The 18,672-nt window shown below is 42.9% G+C and overlaps 1 protein-coding gene across 1 annotated transcript in view; it reads left to right on the forward strand.

Annotated features, from left to right (window-relative positions):
- Positions 1-5,320: 5,320 nt before the first annotated feature.
- LOC311189043 (dynein axonemal heavy chain 5-like) overlaps positions 5,321-18,672 on the forward strand; it is a gene marked incomplete at both ends in the record, with an annotated part of 160,774 nt that continues 147,422 nt past the window's right edge. The window contains 11 exons of the mRNA XM_084260627.1: positions 5,321-5,483; positions 8,724-8,824; positions 9,859-10,047; positions 10,147-10,221; positions 11,072-11,158; positions 12,468-12,539; positions 15,036-15,137; positions 16,004-16,190; positions 16,287-16,452; positions 16,554-16,647; positions 17,784-17,882. Coding sequence (XP_084116753.1) covers positions 5,321-5,483; positions 8,724-8,824; positions 9,859-10,047; positions 10,147-10,221; positions 11,072-11,158; positions 12,468-12,539; positions 15,036-15,137; positions 16,004-16,190; positions 16,287-16,452; positions 16,554-16,647; positions 17,784-17,882 — 1,335 coding nt within the window. The remainder of the gene's footprint in view (positions 5,484-8,723; positions 8,825-9,858; positions 10,048-10,146; positions 10,222-11,071; positions 11,159-12,467; positions 12,540-15,035; positions 15,138-16,003; positions 16,191-16,286; positions 16,453-16,553; positions 16,648-17,783; positions 17,883-18,672) is intronic.

Consider the following 18,672-nt stretch of genomic DNA (forward strand, 5'->3'; position numbering starts at 1 on the left):
TGCCATGACTATAGGTTATACGCTCTCATATCTATACTATTCCTTGAAAGTATCACTTTCGATGCGTCACTTAATCTCAACAGGTTAACGATGATGAACTGTACCAGGTGCACATAACTGGTGTGGCTAAAGTGAGAAACCTCATGGGTCAAGAGAAAGTCAACTAGTGCAGAATAAACAGAAAAACAAAACCAAAACATAAACCAAAAAAACCACACCCTTTCCCCCCCCCCCATCACAAAAGCAAACAACAAACCAACTAACACCCCAAAATGAAGCAAAGCAATGGCTGCAAGTTAGAGCATAGGAAGTCCCGCAGGGACTTTTACACAGGGTGACAGAGCCCCGGCACAGGCTGCCCATGGGGGTTGTGGAGTCTCCTTCTCTGGAGGTATTCAAGACCCATCTGGATGCCTATCTGTGCAATATGAGCTAGGGAGCTGCTTTAGCAGGGGGGGTGGACCTGATGATCTCTCAAGGTCCCCTCCAACACCTGTGATTCTATGAAATTGCTTGCCACCTACCACAGGCAAGTCATTACCCCAGCCAGTCTCTGAACAACAGCCACCCTGGAAGTCACCTCCCCGCTTTCTTCTTCCTCCAACCCATTTTTTATTGCTGAGCATAACATTATATGGTAGGGAATATCCCTTTGGCCAGTTTGGGCCAGTTGTTCTGGATGTGTTACCTTGCAATCTACTGTCCATCCCCAACCTACTCGAGAGGAATGGAGGGCTACATAGGAAAAAAGAGCAAGCCTTGATACTGTGCAAGCACCCTTCAGCAACAGCCAAAACACTGTTATCAGCACTGTTTCAGCCACAAATCCAAAACACAGCACCATACTGGCTGTTATAAAGAACGTTAACTCCACCCCAGCCAGACCCAGTACAGCATTATTAGAATTAGTCATTTTAGAACTTAAAAAGGTTAAAAAAAAGATTCCAGGCAAGGGTTACCTAAGACCTAGTCTGCAAGGCCCTAAGTCTTTATCTCTTTCATCTGATGCTTCAAGATCCATACCTCTAGTATCTCAAAAGTTACATGCAGAACTATGCGCTTATTTCAGAACTATTTCTACAGCTTAAACTCACTTCCTCAGCTGTGCAACTATACCCATCATTTCTCTACAAATGGCCTGTTTGCTTCAAATGTTTGCCTACCGCTCGCACTTCTGAATGAATACTCAGGTTTTCTTTAGCTCAATCTAGATCCACGTTATCAAGGCTATATGTACGATCAAAAGTTAGTTACTTTTAAGTATGAATTTGTTACAGAAATGGTATCTGCAGTAGACAGCTTTATGCTGAGTTACTTACTGCCTCTATTAACAGCTCCTGACACATTCAACAGAGTTACAACAGCTTTAACTTGCACAGGCCACTACCCAGGCGCACTAAGCAGACCTCACATACAAGACTGGTAATCAGGATACTGTAATCTCCTAACCGATAACACTAAATTGCTGAGGTAAAGAGCCTGTTGCACAACTACTAACTATTCAAAAGCAGCCTTTAAGAAACCGTGTCAACTTTACACAGAGGCTGTTAGCCAAAACCACAGGCTTCTGCAGAGCTCTTCTCTGGAAGAAGGGAACAAAATAAAGCCCCGAGCAGCCCTGGAAAGCTTTCAGCTACAAGCACAACCTCCTCCCCAGACTCAAGCTCCGGCCGGGAGCCGCGAAGCGAGCCAGCAGGACGATACGCTCGCTGGGGGAGGCCACTGCCCGCTCCAGCAACGCGCTTCTGGGCTGGAGGCGCGCAGGGACACCCAGGCGCGGGGCACGACCCCGCAACAGAAAGCTCAGAGGAAGCTGCGGCAGCCCCCGGCCGGCAGCCCCGGCTCCGCCCGGCTCCTCCCGGCCGCGCTCCCTGACGGAGGCGGCTCAACTCCATTTATTTGCACCGATGCAGGTGCCCGTCCCTGCCGAGCAAAGGCCGGAGACCTACTCCCGGGCACGCAGGCGAGGCTGCAGCCCCGCTACGCCGAGCTCCTCCGGCCTCGGCGGAGACCCAGTTCCGGCGGCAGCGCCGGAGGAGCCAGCCCTCTGTACCCCCTTCAGCCTCAGCAGCCCGAGGGGCTCCCCGGATCGGACCGGATCGGCCCGGCCCGGCCCAGCCCATCCCCCCTCCGCTTCCCGTCGAGCCAGACTCGGGCCGCTACCGACAACACCCGCCTGACACGAGCCGGTACGACGGCGCTCGCTGCCCGGGACGCTGGCACAGAGCCAGCGGCGGGGGCAGAAGGAGCCGCAGCTGCCACTTACCGGCTGCAGCCCGCCCCGCGGAAGGTACTGACAGTCCGCCAGTGCGCACGCGCCGAGCACACACAGCGGGGGCACGACCGGGAGCGCAGGCGCAGAACGGAGCCGCTCGGTACCACTCCCCCCCCACCCCACCACCGCCGCGCTACCCAGCTGTTGGCGCGCGCGCACGCGGGCTGGGCTCGCTCTCTCACCTGTGCGGGGCAGCGTGCTGCGCCTGCGCCGTCCCGCTGAAGCTGGGAGGGAGGGGGGAAGGCGGCCAGGAAAGTTTTGGGGAGAGCGGTAGCGGCTCAGGCTGCGTTACATATTGCGAAGAGCCCCTGCTTGCTCTCCCTAGGGAGCTTCGTCCCGGTGGGGAGGCGACTGTGTACTTGCACACGTTGCTGATGTGACGGGAGAGATGGTAGTGAGGGGAGAGCCAACCTCCCCTCAAAGAGGGCTCGGGACTGCAGCTTCAGCGAGGAGGCAACTGTCAGTACTTCTGGGGCCTGACTCAAGGTCACTGAGATCAGTTAAATAAAAGGCAGGAGTCCTCTGAGGTCTTAAACCTTTGGGTTTGAATGGTAACCTGTTGCACTGAAAACTCTGTTGTGTGGTATGTCTGGAAAAAAGGAGTTGTGGTGAGTAAGGGTACTACTGGTAGCTCAGCTGTGAATCATGCAGTATCGTAGAATTACAGACTGGTTTGGGTGGGAAGGAACCTCAAAGACCATCCAGTTCCAACCCCCTGCCATGGGCAGGGACACCCTCCCCTAGACCAGGTTGCCCAAAGCCCCATCCAACCTGGCCTTGAACACTGCCAGGGAGGGGGCAGCCACAGCTTCTCTGGGCAACCTGTGCCAGGGCCTCACCACCCTCACAGGGAAGAATTTTTTCCTTGTGTCTGATGTAAGTCTGCCCACATTCAGCTTAAGGCCATTCCCCCCTGTCCTGTCACTACACTCCCTAATAACGCATCCCTCTTCAGCTTTCCTGTAAGCCCCTTCAGGTACTGGAAGGCTGCTATTAAGGTCTCCCTGGACCCTTCTTGTCTCCAGCCTGAACAAGCCCAACTCTTTCAGCCTGTCTTCTTAGGAGAGGTGCTCCAGCCCTCTGATCATCTTCGTGGCCCTCCTCTGGACTCAGTCCAGCAGCTCTGTGTCTTCTTTTACTGGGAACCCCAGAGCTAGACACAGTACTTGGTGGAGCAAAGTAGAGAGGCAGAATCACATCCCTTGACCTGCTGGTCATGCTGGTTTTGATGCAGCCCAAGATAAGCTTGGTTTTCTGGGCTGCCAGCACACACTGCCTACTCATGTTGATCTTGTTGAAGGATCCCTAAGTCCTTCTCCTCAGGGCTGCTCTCAGTCTGTTCTCTGGGCAGTGTGACTAGTGCCCTTGCAGGTGAAAACTGAGGAAAAAAAATCACTGAGTACCTCAGCCTTCTCTACATTCTGCGTAACCAGGTCTCCTGTTTCATTCCAGAGAGTGTCCAGATTTTCCTTCATCTTTCTTTTATCACTGCCATACCTATAGAAGTTTTTCTTGCTGTCCTTGACATCCCTGGCCAGATGTCATTCTGTCAGGGCTTTAGCTTTCCTAACCTGATTCCTGGCTGTTCGGTCAGTTTCTCTGTATTCCTCCTAGGCTGCCTGCCCTTGTTTGTACCCTCTGGAGGCTTCCTTTTTTGCATTTGAGTTTGTCCAGCGTTTCCTTGTTCATCCATGCACACCTCTGGGTGTTATTGCCAGACTTCCTCTCTGTTGGGATGCATCACTCCTGAGTTTGGAGGAGGTGATCCTTGAATATTTGCCAGCTTCCCCACTTCCCTCTGGGGCTTTGTCCGATGGTACTCTACCAAGATGGTCCCTGAAGTCCAGGGTAGTAAGCTTACTGTGCACCCTCCTTGCCGCCCTGAGGATCTTGAACTCCACCATTTCATGGTCACTGCAGCCAAAGTTTCTCTTTTGCTTTACACACCTTACCAATCAACCCTTGTTGGCGAGAACAAGGTCCTCTCCTTGTTGGCTTCTCTTATCACTTGGAGGAGGTAGTTGTCATCAGTACATTCCAGGAACTTTCTGGATTGCTTGTTCCCTGCTCTATTGTCCCTCCAACAGATACCAGGGTGGTTGAAGTTCCCCAGGACTGGGGCCTGTGAACACAAGGCTGCTCCTATCTGTCTATAGACCTCATCCGCTCTTGTCTCCCTGGGCTGGTGGCCTGTAGCAGACCCCTCACTATAGTGTTGCCTGTTTTCAGGTCTGTGTGGAAGTGGCTTTGCCCATCAGATGAAAAGGGAAAGACCTCATTCAACTCCATGTCTCAGCTGTGTCTCTTGACATGTTGCGCTGCTGAGAAAGGCTGTGTTGAGCAGTGGTAGGGTAGCTGGGGTGCAGCTCACTACAGCCTCCCATGGCTCTGCACCACACAAATGCTGAGGCTCAGGGAAGCTGCTTGCTTAGCATTTAAACTCTATGCAAGGGAAAACTGTGGTGCACTGAAAAAGAAAAGTAGTTACAAAATTAGCACTGGGTTGGTGGATACAGCGGGAAGCAGGGCTGGAGGAGGTGCCTCCTGGGGACTGGGTTGTTTGCTGGGTTTGTGTAGGGGTTGCCATAGCAGCTGCCAGCAGCTCCAAGTGCCCAGGCAGACTTCAGGCTTAAAAACACGCTTGAGATTAACGAAATGCTTCAGCCGGCACCCTGAGTTTTGCAGTGGGACCTGCAGCTGTCGTGTAAGAAGGAGCTTAACCTGTCCCTCAACACGTGAGTTCCCACCTGCCGCAGTCTGATCAGAGAGGAGTGGCAGTTATGCAATTAGAAATAAAGTTTTGTGTACGGGCAAGTTTGGGGGAGCTTTTGTCATCCTGTAAAATGCTGAGATAGTCTAATTTTAAATTAGGAGCCAGAAGCAGGGAGGTCTTTTACCTTTTTTAAATCAGTCCCTTGCTAGTCTATCATATTGGTGCTATAGTAGGGATAAAACTAGGAAAGGTGTTGTTGGTCATTACAATGTAACATTGCCCAATAATTTCCTGTATTGTTGATTTAGGGTGATTTCTGTGTGGTGGTGGAGATGGAGGAGACCATGGGAGGTGAGACTAAGCTAGGGGCAAGAGTCGAGCCTAGTTCTTTCCCTGGCTGCTCCACACAGCAGGAATCGGAACAACTGAGAGCAACACAACTTTCTTCCAAACCCAACACTGATCTCTGTCCACCTCTCATTGCTATAAAAAAAGGTAAGGGAGAAAATAAGAAGTAATTAATGTTGGCTTTGTATGGAATAAATTCCAGGAACAAAATGAGAAAGCAGTTATGAAGTAGTGTGTTTAAGTATAATAGGTACTTACATATACTGGGTGCATACGTGTTATTCTGAATGTGCCAGTGTAGGGACTGCAATGTACAATTTTCAGCTTTTTAAATAAATATGTACATAAAAGTAAACAAATGCAGATTTTTTAATATATATACATGGATTTACAGAGTCATGCACAGTGCAACTCTGATGCCTTAGGAGACTTCCTAGGGTTTTATCATGATAACATGATTAGAACCAAGTTGACTATGAGTTAGCAGTGATGAGACCATGGGCTGCAGGAGTGTTGCCAGCAGGTCAAGGGAGGTGATTCATCTCCATTCAGCACTGGTGAGGTCTTGCCTGGAGTACTGTGTCCAATTGTAGCTTCCCAGTACAAGACAGACATGAACATACCGGGCCATGAAGATGACAAAGGCACTGTGTGGTGGCTTGGCCCTGGCTAGAGGCCAAATGCCCACCAAGCTGCTTGCTCACTCCCCTTTTCAGCTGAAAAAGGGAGAAAATATATATTGGGAGGTTTAGGATTCAAGATAAGGACAGAGGGATCACTTTCCAATTAGTGCAATGGGCAAAACAGACTCAACACAGAATAAAGGAAAGTGATTTATTACACTGCAACTACACACACAGTGAACCAGAATTGGATAATGAGAAGTGCGGCCAGGTTTTAAAGCATCTTCCCCCCACCCCTCCCTTCTCATCAGACTTAAACTTCATCATGATTTTACTCCCTTCTTCCCCCCACAATATGGTGCTGGGAGGGGCAGGGAATTGGGAGTGGGGTTCTGGCAATTCCTCACAAGCTGCTTTCCTTTTCTAGATCTTAACACTTCTACTTCTCACCCCTCCCTTCTTCACAGACTTTACTTTAATCATAAATTCACTCCCTTCTTCCCCCCTGTGCAGAGGGGCAGGGAATGGGGAATGGGGGTTTTCAGTTCGTTTCTCCCAAGTTGTCCTCCTTCTTAGCTGGGGGGGGGCATTCCACACACACCCCGTTCCTCTGTGGCAATGTGGGGTCCCACCCATGGGAGACAGTCCTCCATGAACTTCTCCAGCGTGAGTCCTCTCTGTTGGGGAGTCATCTCCTCACCTCAGCAGGGCTCTCTTCCATGGGGTACTGACCTTCGGGCTCATACTGCTCTGGCCTGGTCCCCCACAGAGTCACAAGTCCCCCGGCAAACCTGCTGAGGTGTGGATCAATCTCTTCACAAGCCGTAGATGTCTCTGCTCCCCATCCTTATCCATGGGCTGCGGGGGGATACCTGCTCCACCATGGTCTTCTCCACAGGCTGCAGGGGGATCTCTCTCTCCGGCACCTGAAGGGCCTCATTGTTCCCCCCGCTCTCCTTTGGGCCTGGCCTTGGTGTCCGCATGGGTTGTTACATCTTCTCACTCCTTTCTCTGGTGGCAAAATGCTTCTGACTGCAGTTTTTTTTCTCCTATATGTGATTCCCAGAGGCGCTGTGATCATTGCCGATTGGCTTGGCCTTGGTCAGCGGCAGCTTTGGCCTTGAATTGGCTGATGTTTACAGTCGGGCCTGCAGAGAGCTTCTAGCTGCTTCTTGCAGAAGCCATCTCAGCAGCACAGCTACGCAAAACTGCAACACACTGCAACATCTTTTCTTTGAGGAAAGCTTACAAGAGCTGTGACTGTTCAGGATGGAGAAGAGCATGATCATGAGGATTTTCAGCAACTTGTAGAAATACTTGACGGGGGAGTCATTCCAGGCTTTTTTTTTGTGGTGCCCAGTAACAGGACCAGCGGCAGTGAGGACAAACAAAAACACAAGACGTTCCCTCTGAACATCAGGAAATGCTTTTTCACTGTGAGGGTGTCTGAGCACTGGCACAGGTTTGCCAGAGAGGTTGTGGATTCTCTGTCCTTGGAGATATTCAGAAGCCATGTAGACATGGTCTTAGTTCTAAGTGGTCCTGTTTGAGCAGGGGGTTAACATCAGATGACCTCCAGAGGTCCTGTCCAATCTCAACCATTCTATGATTGCCTGACTAATACATTATAATCAGGGGAAAAGTGACAATCTGTAGAAAAATGTACAGGGAAATCAGTGCTACCAGAGTCATAATTTTAGTCATAATCTCCTAATTTATTTAAAATAAACAGCAGTTACTGAAAGTTTAGTGAGCTACTAGTGCATGTTCCACAGAGGAACCTGTTTGCTTCCAAGGATGGGACCTAAATATCATACTCTGAGAATTAAACATGTTGCTTTTTCTTGGAGTAAATGCAAGCTGTAGCAATTACAAATAGCATTCAGTGCTTTCAAATAATTACCTTTTTTAAGCCAATTAAAACAGTATGTCTGTTAAGGAGAGATAAAGCAATATTTTAAGAATGTTTGCAATTAACATTTTAAAGGTGGCTGGCTGGAGATAAGTCATTATACTTACTATCAGGAAAACATAAATACTCTGTTGCTTAAATTACTTAAAATATTCAAACCCTAATTTTTAGGAGAAACAAAAGCATGAAATATTATTTTTATTAAATAACTTAAAGAGCTTCAAAAGATCTTAAGAAGGCTTAAACAATCAGCATAATATAGTTACACACTCTGATGGAACAGGCTGCCCAGGGAAGTGATTGAGTCACCATCCTGGATATAGATGTGGTGCTCTGGGATGTGGTTAGGTGGACTTGGCAGTGCTAGGTTAATGGTTCAGCCCAACAGTTCTATGATTAGCAAACTTTATTCTTTAGATATTCCATATGCTCATGTTGTTTTGCCAGTCTCTGAAAGTAGCAAGTTTGTCAGAATTTAGGTAAAGAGGTAACAGTGCAGAAGTAACTGGGTGACAACAGCAGGTGTGAGAAGTGATAATATTTCATAGTCTCTGTTTTTTCTGTAACTGATTTCTTCAAGCTTGTACCTTAAATTGCTTTTCCTCACATCTGCTGCTGCCACTAGAGATTGTTTGCAATTGAACTGGAGATCAAAGCCATTATTTCCATCTTTTCACCCTGACAGCTTCTGAGGGTTTCTGCTGGGGCAGAGGTTTTCTAATGTTCTTGTCTCATTTTCCCCAGCCTGAGAAAATTTTAGTCAGCAGATACCAGGGCACAACACTGCAGGAATTTAAGTGCATTTGTTGTGCATACAACTGAATAATTAGAACTTGTAACTTTTTTAACCAGACACAGAAAGTAAGCATCGTAGACGTGGAGGAGACCTGAAAACAAGAAGCACTGAGCTAGGATCTTCTGTCACAGGATCACCTTTGACTGCTGTTCTTCCGGCAAGTGTTTTCATGCTAAAATAGGTTCCTGCAATTACAAGGGAAGAGTGAACCAGTCAAAAGTGTACTCAGTGTAGACTATTTACTTTCTCTGCTCACGTGTGTTGCTGGGATTGTGGTTTTTGGTTTTTGGTTAATCCCCTTTCTTTGACAAAATGAAAATTAATATTGGTTAATAATACTTGAATAACATCATACCTGCATCAGGAAGGCATATGCAAAACAAGGGATACAGCTGTTGGCATGGAAGACAGAGATGACAGAAAACTGACATAGGTGCATTGGGACCTACATGGGAGAAGAATAACAGTGAATCAGAAAATAAGTCGTTTATAGAGATGTCAGAATAGTACTGACCAACTACACAGTTACTCAGGCATTCCTGGTGTCTCTTGGTCTGAAAGAGATGCAGGTTGAAACAGGAGTTATGTAAAACGTCCATTCAGAGGCTGGATAAGACCAAATGGTAGGAGGAAAGATGGATGTCGCCCAACTTTTTGACTTTTTAATCCACAAGTAAATCAGAATTGATCAAATACAATTCCTAGTTTAGAGTATTGAGACAAGGATGTAATTTTTCTTTGTTTTAATAAGAATTGTGAGGTACAGAAACACTCCAGACATCCACAGGCTCCGGACACTCAGGTCAGTGGGAGCTGTGAGTAGAAAAAATTGCTCAGTGTGATGACATTTTTAGCCAAGTCTTTAGTTTTCTGTGTAGCTTCTGAAGATTATCTGTTGATTTAAAAGTGCTAAATTTGTATCGTGACTTTAGCCTGGATCCACGTCTGATTCTGAGGTCCTGATATGAAGTTTCAGATCTGAAGTTTCTATTGTAGCACCTTTAAAGTGAGAAATAATTCTGGCCTGACCAGTTAATTATTACTGATCTTTTCCCTCTGCATTCCTTAGCTGCAGTTTTTTTACATTCCTGTTTGAAGTAGCTTATGAAACCAGCCTAAAACCCAGCAATATACAGTACAATCTTTAAGAGAGGAAGAAGAATCTCTCTATAACTAACTTTTATTTCCTAGACAACTGGAAAGAAAAGTATATTGCTTCCTAGTGAAACTAGGAAAGAACTAGCCAGGCAAGACAAAGTCACCAAAGAGGAGAGAAGAGCTCAGATAGATGAAAGACACAAGTATTTGATATCAACACTAGCCGATGGGATAGGCTTAAGTGAGCAGCAAGTGGAGGCCGCCATTATTTCTGATGACAAGGTAAGTATTAATGAAATTATTATTACTAAATATGTTCCCAAAATGTACAGTCCTTTGAGGCTACTTCATAATTAACTACAATTGTAATTTTGTTTTTAGTTTCAACTTATAGAACAATTTTTCGCCCCTAATGGACTTAAAAAGTTGCTCTTCTTTTACCAAGACGTACCGCAGGTATGTGTCCTGGTCCCAGCTAGGACAGAGCTAATTCCCACCAGGAGCCAGCACAGGGGAGTCGAGCTGGCCGAGGGGAGGTGGGGATTCCCTAGCACGTGGCGTCATGCCCCCATAAAAGGGGCCAGGCAGGGAGGGGCGGGTAGGCGCAGGCTGGTAACTGCTCTGTGCTATAACCTTTGTGTATGTTCTGCTCTCTGTCCTGGTGGTGGTCCCCTCTCCCTGTGCTGTCCCGGCACACTGCCCCTACCCCACCCTGTGGCCGGCCTCTGCCTGCCCGGCCCCCCACCGATGGGGAGGGGGATGGAGAGGGGGGGTGTGTGAGTGCTCAGCTCCTGGTGGGGGCTGACATGCATCAGTGTCTTTCTGTTATTTCTGCAAGAAATAGACTCCCATACAGTTTGTTTCCACAGACGAAGTTGCTCTAGGAAACACTTTAATTTCATTATGTTTTCAGAGGGTTTTTTTTCCCCCTCCTTTGAATGTGGTCTGAAAGAACAGGGCTATGAAACTGTTTGGTGGGGCTTGTGAGATTCATGGAATCACAGAATGGTCTGGGTTGGAAGGGACCCCAAGGAGTTCCAACCCCCTGCCACAGGCAGGGCCACCAACCTCCAGGTCTGGATCTACACAAGGTTGCCCAGGGCCCCATCCAACCTTGCCTTGAACACCTCCTGGGATGGTGGTGCAAAAGCTTCATCTCCAGGTAGCACCAAACTCAAGATTTCTGTCTGAGAATTATTAACTAAGCCAGAATAAGCTTAGTTATAATTCACATATTCAAATAGCTTGTGGTGTTTTTATGATAACAGTTTTTAATCTAACTTCTTATTTATGGTTCATTTCCTAGCAGAAGGCAAATGCATTGTTGAGGTCAGATGGGTCAACAAACAGCTTGCTTCAGAAAAAGTTATTTATTGCCATGGGCTCTACTGAGGTATGGTTGAAAAATTCATTAGATGACATGTGGTAAAATATTGGAAAAAATATAACAGTTAAATGTAAAAATGTAAGCACTTTGCTTTTGTTCCTCACAATTTTTGAACTGAATTTAGAATTCATCAGCAATGAATGAATTTGTCCATCTGAGATTAGGTCAAATAAGCCCTTGTTAAAAAATTAGTTACCAGCACTTTTCCATTTTTCTTAATGACTGCATGTTTGAGTATTCCTCTGTGCTTGTACACTTTTACTTCAAAATTGCGGTTCTTCAGTGGTTTTGTATTTCCTTTCATGTAATAATACTGCACATTACTCAAAATATTCCTTTATTCCATTCAAATTCTTATAACAATCTCCTCACTGTAATGTCTTAGCATTATTCAGTAGTGTACTCAGAATTGTTAAGATTTCTGATCAATTTTCTCCTTTTCCAACTTTTCGGGGGGATTGAGGTGTACTGTATACAATCTTTCTTTGAATAAGGCATTGTGATGTCTCTTTTTTTCTCAAAGAATTTATATTAACATTAACATTGTTATGTTAGAAAAGACATAGCTTAATAATGCTTTGTTGCTCTCAGAGAAGTAAGGTGCGTTTCTCAGCCTGTTGGCCCAGTTGTAAAGGCTTTCCAAATTTGTTATAGTTCTGTTGTTAGATTTAGTAGATTAAAAATAGGTATTGTTGCAGTACTGATTTGAAACTTACATATTACTTCAGTCCATCAAAAAGATGGAAATACATGTTCAAAAGTGTTTGGATCAGAAGTTTTTAGTAATCTTTAAGTTTCCTTTTTAAAAAAATGAAATGCCATGCTGAGATCTGTTCTGTCTAGGTATCCACCGTGAAGTACTTTAAATGTTTGAAAGCTGAGGATAGCTTTAGTTTTTTTCAGTTGGCAGGTACTGAAGGGGATTAGGCAATCTCACAGATAGGGCCACAAATGGATGCTGAGGTGACTAGACAGGAAGGCCATCTAACAGCTTGCATACAATGTTTGCAGGTGGCCAGGGAACAAAGAGGAGTGGAGCCCAGGAGGTAGCTTAGCTCACAAGCTCTCCCTGAACTGCATTTTATTGGTAGAGAGGTGATATTGCCCAGAAGGGTATTTTTTACATTCTTATATCAGGTGGAAAAAAAAATGTTTGATTCAAGGGACAGATTTTCAAATATCCCATAAATAGTTCACAATTTTTTCATAATTATTTTGTTACAGTTTTGTATTCAGCACCCTTTAAAGTTAAGTAAATTATTTTTACTGTACATTTACGTTCCTTCTAACTGTATGCATTTTGTCCTTTTTACAGAACATTACAGGAACTTGTGCATTCTTCCTAAGGACATCAGATAAAGTTATAACTGCATCTAATGTTTCCCAGGTCAGACCAAAATCATTCAGTGTTTGCAGTGTACTTCATATTTTTTTAGACATTTATTCACACAACTGGGATCAGAAAAAGTGGGGAGTGCTTTCATGATAATGTCTAGTTCTGTGTTTGACAGGAGTTCTTTTTCATCTGAGTATTTATGAAAAAGTAACATACAAATGATTTGGAAATTAGCTACTGCAATATTATTAAACCCGAGATTTTAGTTAGTAGAAATTAATTATTAATCAGTCATTAATTTTTTTAATTTATAGGGAATAAAAACCAAAACTAGGAGATTTCCTTTTAATTAATAAACCTAAATTATGGAAATGCTGCACTTAAATAACTGTATCTTTTAAGCTTTTAAAATAAAGATCATACTTGAAATTAATTAAACTCTTCCTGCCCCTAATAATAGCTTCAGTTGCATATAAGTACTGTAACAAACTAACATTTAAGAATAAACATTTTAAAAAGGTAATAAACCTGAAATAACATAAAAATGTCGATGCAATTGTTTGTTGCTGTACATATTTTCTTGTTATTTGTCACTAATAGGTTAATGTCTTCCATTTGAGCAGGTCAATGCTGTAGTAAGTGTTTTGTCCTGCTACAGTAATGGAAATTACTACTTGTCTTTGTCAGTCCCTTCCATTACAAAAATACTTTTACAGGTCCAGGGGTGCAAAAGTAATTTGTAGGCTTCAGTTGGGTAGCTGTCAGAATGATTGTTCTAAGTCTTCAGTGAGCTCGCCTTGTTGTCTTTCTCTCTTGATTCTCTTGTGATCACCTTCTTGTGGTGGGGGGCCATCATGTGGCTGTCATCCAACTTCATTCGTTGTGAGTCAATACTTTTAGATTCTATGGAAAGTAAAGCAAGCCCTAATTTTTAGTGAGCCAGTCTTCACACCAATGAGGTGTGGAGCTCAGACTGGTTAGGCAAGTTTTGGTTTATCCTTCAGGATAAGCCAAAGGAACAGTTGGAAGAAGATCTGAGAACCCCCAGGAAATAAATGGATTTGTCCCCTGGTTCTCAAAAGAAATAGCTGAATCTTCAGTGTCCTGTGGAAAGAAGGGGATCAGCTTGTATGTTGACGTTCTCCTAAAGTTTGAGAGTCCTTTTATTTCCCTGGTTCCCCTTTGCTGCAACAAACGCAAACACTGTCACAGTGGAGAATCAGACATTGTTAAATGCATCTGAATAGAAAACATAGGGGGTCGCTGCATTTCTTCATTATCCTCCTGTCCTTTCCCTCTGCTATTTTGTTAACACACCCTCTTGTGGGAAGTGATTTAGGAGCGTTTCCTTGTTAACACCCTTGTGGACTTTGTCTCCCAGGGATCATGTTCAGGCACGTAAAGAAACCTGGTCTTCCTTATAACCAATTCTTCAAGCAGAATGATGCCTTGATTGTGAGCCATAATTCCTCCACTTTTTGGGAAAGATCTTTCTATGGCCTTGCACTCTAGTGGGATTATAATGCTATAATATATTTAGGTTGCAGTATTCCACAAATGGATAAAAACTGAATGTCTTAAATGTTCTTTTGCATGCAAGTGGGAAACTAGCAAGAAAAAAAAACCTTTAGTGAAATTAATAATCAGGATAGCCAAGAGTGTCAAAGCCTCTACAAAAATTCATTTGTAGTTGCCTTTCCTGAAACACTTTGGAGTTGCTGTCTTTGCGTGGGCAAAAACGTGGAGTAGAAACTTCTGGGAAGAACTCGGTGTGCGTTACCCTGTAGGAGTGAAGGCTTCATTATGATGAAGGGGAAAATCGGTGTATGTGCAGTTCAGGTCTGAATTAGACTCCCTCCCTGCTAGCAACAGATATACCCAGAGCAGGAATGGCTACTCAGTAGGGGCTGTAGAGAGCTCATGGCCCATGTTGAGGACCTGTACGTTTATAAGCAAAATGCCAGTAGCAGAAAAGCCAAATGGTCCGTAAGTGGATGGTGTTGGGAAAAGAAGTGATCTCTCATTTCTTCCAATTTCTGGTTTCACTTCTGCAGTAAAATTCCTTCCACCAGTACTGTCTCTCCCTGCCCCCAGCTTCAGCACTTTGCTGCTGCTTGCTTTGCACTAACAGTGAACTGGAGAGAACTGTGTGAGTGAGAGGCATTTCTTGCCTCATACATTTGTTATCCTTTTTTAGGTATTATAATAGATGGAAGATGTTCCTCTCAAAGAAATACAGACAAAATTGTCTTAGGATTAATTAATGCATTGATGTTAAATGGTTAACTATAAATGGTTTGCTGGAGTGTTGCTGTAGTATGGGAATGGTATTTCTTGTGGCTCAAACTTAAAGACAAATCTTGGAATTTCCAATTTAATTTTAGTCTATGTCCAATCCAGATTCAGCAGCTGGAGGACAACATTCTTACGGAGCCTACATAGTTATTGACTGTATATATGTCTTCCATCTTCTTTTGAATTTTACTCAAATATTAGAATGTTGCAGAAGTTTACATGTGCTCTGCTAACTTGTGTTTCTTCCTGAAGGAGGTGAATTTTGGCATGTTTGATTGTACTAATGGAAATATCCTTCAGGGCCTGGAAGTTTTCTTATCCCATGTCATGATACCAGCACTTAAATCCCAACAGGTAATCTAACAGTTGGTCTTTTTTCTTAAGAACATTTGGAATGAAGGCAACTCTCTGCTGTAGTCCCCTTTGTGCATCAGGTGAACATAAAACAAGATACAAAAAGATGAGAGTCTAATGTAGGCCTCTCTGAGAGTCCTGCAGTTTGTGTATGTTTGAAATTCATGTAGTTACTGTTTATTTTCAAGTAATAGCACCAGCTGTAATGCTCAGGACAAAGGAGAACATAGCATAATAGACTTACTAAGGCCAACCTGTGATGATTTAATTAAAACTAGATTAAGGCTGGGTTGAAACAAGTGCTGAGAGTCTCTGGCAGCGCAAAAGATCAGTCCATGATTCTATTCTAGTTTGTGGACAGCAAACACTGTTCCACAGACATAGTTGTTTTCATTGCTTCAAGTTGTCATTTTCTGTGGCACTCACTAAGCATCAGAGTTTATTCCATTGTCCCTAGAAGTATGTGTTCAGAGGCAGGAAATAGAATAAAGCTCAATGGCTAAGAATGATGGTGTCATATGCTACCATTTTCTTTGACCCTGGTGCAAGAAGGGAGATTAGAAAACTTTCTCTGTTTAGAGAGCAACACATTGGACAATAAGTGAGTATGAGAATAACAGCAGACATTTTTTCTTTAGCCTCATGCTTGTTTGTCTCTTTGTCTAACAGAACAATTAAATCAATGCATACTTTAAAGTAATTGCTCTGTTGTACCAATGTGCATATTTTAAAGGGTGTACTGATAAATCTTTATACTGCCATGAGTAAGAAATACCTTTTTAATGAAAAATAAAATACATTTTATGTTCAAAAAACAAGTGACCCTTCCTTTACTCTTTTTTTGGCATAAATTCTAAAATAATTAGAACTGGGGAGCTGTGAAAGAAGGCTTGAAGAACTGTGAGATACAGGAATTCTTGTATTCAGTGGATAAATTTGTGGGTACTTTGTTATCATCAAGACAGAATATAGAAGAAAAAATTCAGCTCACAAAAGTTGATATTGATATTTATGTCAGCAACTTACAGAACCCATCTGACTACATAACTGCAGGTAATTCCTATTGCAAAGTAAACACAATGATGCTGTTTATAAAATAAATGTTATTTCTTGGTACTTATGAGACTGTCCCATTTAATGATTCTGAAGGCAGTAATGCAGAGATTACTGAAAAACTTGAAGAAGTGGTCATGATTTGGATCAAACAGATCAGACAGGTCTTGTTGGAGAGTGAACAAATGAGAAGAGAAGCTGATGACATTGGTCCATCTGCAGAGCTGGAACACTGGAAGACAAGAATGTCATCATTTAACAGGTTAAATCCTGTATAATTTTTCAGAGTCTAAAAAAAACTTTTTAAGAAATAAATGTAACCCTTAATTCCAAGGAGAATTGAATGTGTTTGTTTCTTCAAAGCCTTTTAGATGAGATCAAGAGTTCAAGAGTAAAGAAAATTATAAGTATTCTTCAAGCAGCGAGATCAAAGACATTAAAGCAGTGGAAAGAGCTGGTAATTACTACGTTTTAATAGAAGCTTTAAATGAGTACAGTACTGCATTTATAACAAACACTGAACTGAGCACACAATGCTAAAAATAGTTTTGAGTGTTTATGCAGATTTGTTACTGTGGTTTCTTATCCATTTGTTGAAACATGTAACACCAATGATTCTCAAGTTAAACAGATAACTTGAAGTCAATGCTTCTGTAATGTCTTGAATTACATCGTGGGCGGAATGGTTGCAAAAAAGTAAAGCAGTGCAGCAATATGACACTTTTCTCTCTCTCTCTTGCTGTACCCTGTGGAGATGCCTGGAAGCTCATTATATTACTTGTAGGATTAGTGACAGCTGACTTTTTTGTAGTATAAATGCTGCTTCAGATAAATGGGTATCTGTAACATAAACTTATCAGTGAAAATTGTAGGCAAGCTGGAAAATAAGCTGTAGACCAGGTACAAACAATCTGATTCCCCAAAACCACCAAAATGCTGTTCTTCTACCACTTGAAAAGGCCAGGAAAATAGTGTCACCTTACTGATTTTTTTTTGTGTGTGTGCTTAACATATATGTGGGCTTTTATAGATAAGAGTCTGTACAGAGCTAGTACAAGCCATGGATAATGAACTAGACTTCTTTCTTCATACAGAATTGCCTCCTAAGTACCAGAGAGTTCCACCTAGCATGAACAGAAGGATACACCAGCTTTCATTTTGAACTCATTTGTCCTAACAATAATTTTTTTTAAATGATGGGAAACACTCTGATATATTTCAGGGTTCTTTTCTAAGTTTTGTAGAATGGGTACCATGCTAAAACCATTCTAAAATATAATATTATCAGAACCATGGATTATCAGAACCATGCTATTGCCCTTCCATCAGGAAGGAAAAGCTTTTGGGGTCTAAGTAAGAAGTTTTTCTAGATGACATCCAAAATGTTGCTGATTGCCAGGTAGGTCTTACATTTTTTTCCAAGTAAAAGCAACTATTTCCTCTGTAAAGAAGAAATGCCTTATTTGAGAGAACTTTGAGAAGATGTTTGCAATATGGAATTATAGTCTTGCAGTAGTATGCAATTTAAAAGAGCAAGAGCCTGTTCATGAAGTTTTAACAATATGGATTTCCCTGTCTTTTTTCTCCCTTCAGGATGGTAGTATAACAATTGCTGCCAATGAAGCTAAAGACAATGTGAGATATTTATATACATTGGATAGATTTTTTGGTCCACTTGCCAAAGCTTCACCTGTAAGTAGTATTCTAAAGGCACTTAACATGAAATTCAGAAAAGAAAGGAAAGGCTTTTGCTGCTTCAAGAAAGATATTTTCCCCTTCAGTATTTAACTCCTATTGTTCATTAATGGACAGTTTAACTCCTTTGGCATTATAAAATTGAGTTTACAGATTTTGAGCAAGCCAGAGATAATACTACTCTGTGTGGGAAGCAGTTGTCATTCCTGAAGATAACTGAAGCAAAATAAGCAAAAATTTATATTTTTCCAAACCTGGTATTGTGCTGAATTGTCTTTGTGAGGTTGGGCCTTACATACAGTACTTCTTCTATTCTCCCTGCTTCAGTTGGTAGCTACTCGTGTTTGTTTTAATGGAAATGTCATCAAATGATCTTAAGCCATCTTTTGAGCTGAAATTGTGTATCTTCCACTTTTTGTACAGATTAAAGATATTTTTTTTTCAGGTATCATGTATTTACTTTCATCCTGGTTCAAATTGTAATACATATTTTCATAATCATATGAGTCTCGGATTTCATTTTTTTAAAGTGAACTTTGAAGATACAGCTACCAAGCAAAGCTGCCCAAGATTACGTGGGTCAGGAGATTTATTTACCAGTAATCCAGCTGCTGACAAATTTTCTAAACATTATTTTCAAAGCTTGAACTCTGTTCTAATCCATTGCACTATTTTACATGGCTTTTCTTCCACAAATATTTTCTGTTCAGCCTATTGAACTTGACTGTTAAGTATCATACATTCATCCTTTTCTAGACCAGTCACTGTCTCTTGTTCTGGGTTCTCA

The sequence above is a fragment of the Gallinula chloropus genome (genome assembly GCF_964237585.1).
Source record: "Gallinula chloropus genome assembly, chromosome: 2".
Lineage (NCBI taxonomy): Eukaryota > Metazoa > Chordata > Aves > Gruiformes > Rallidae > Gallinula > Gallinula chloropus.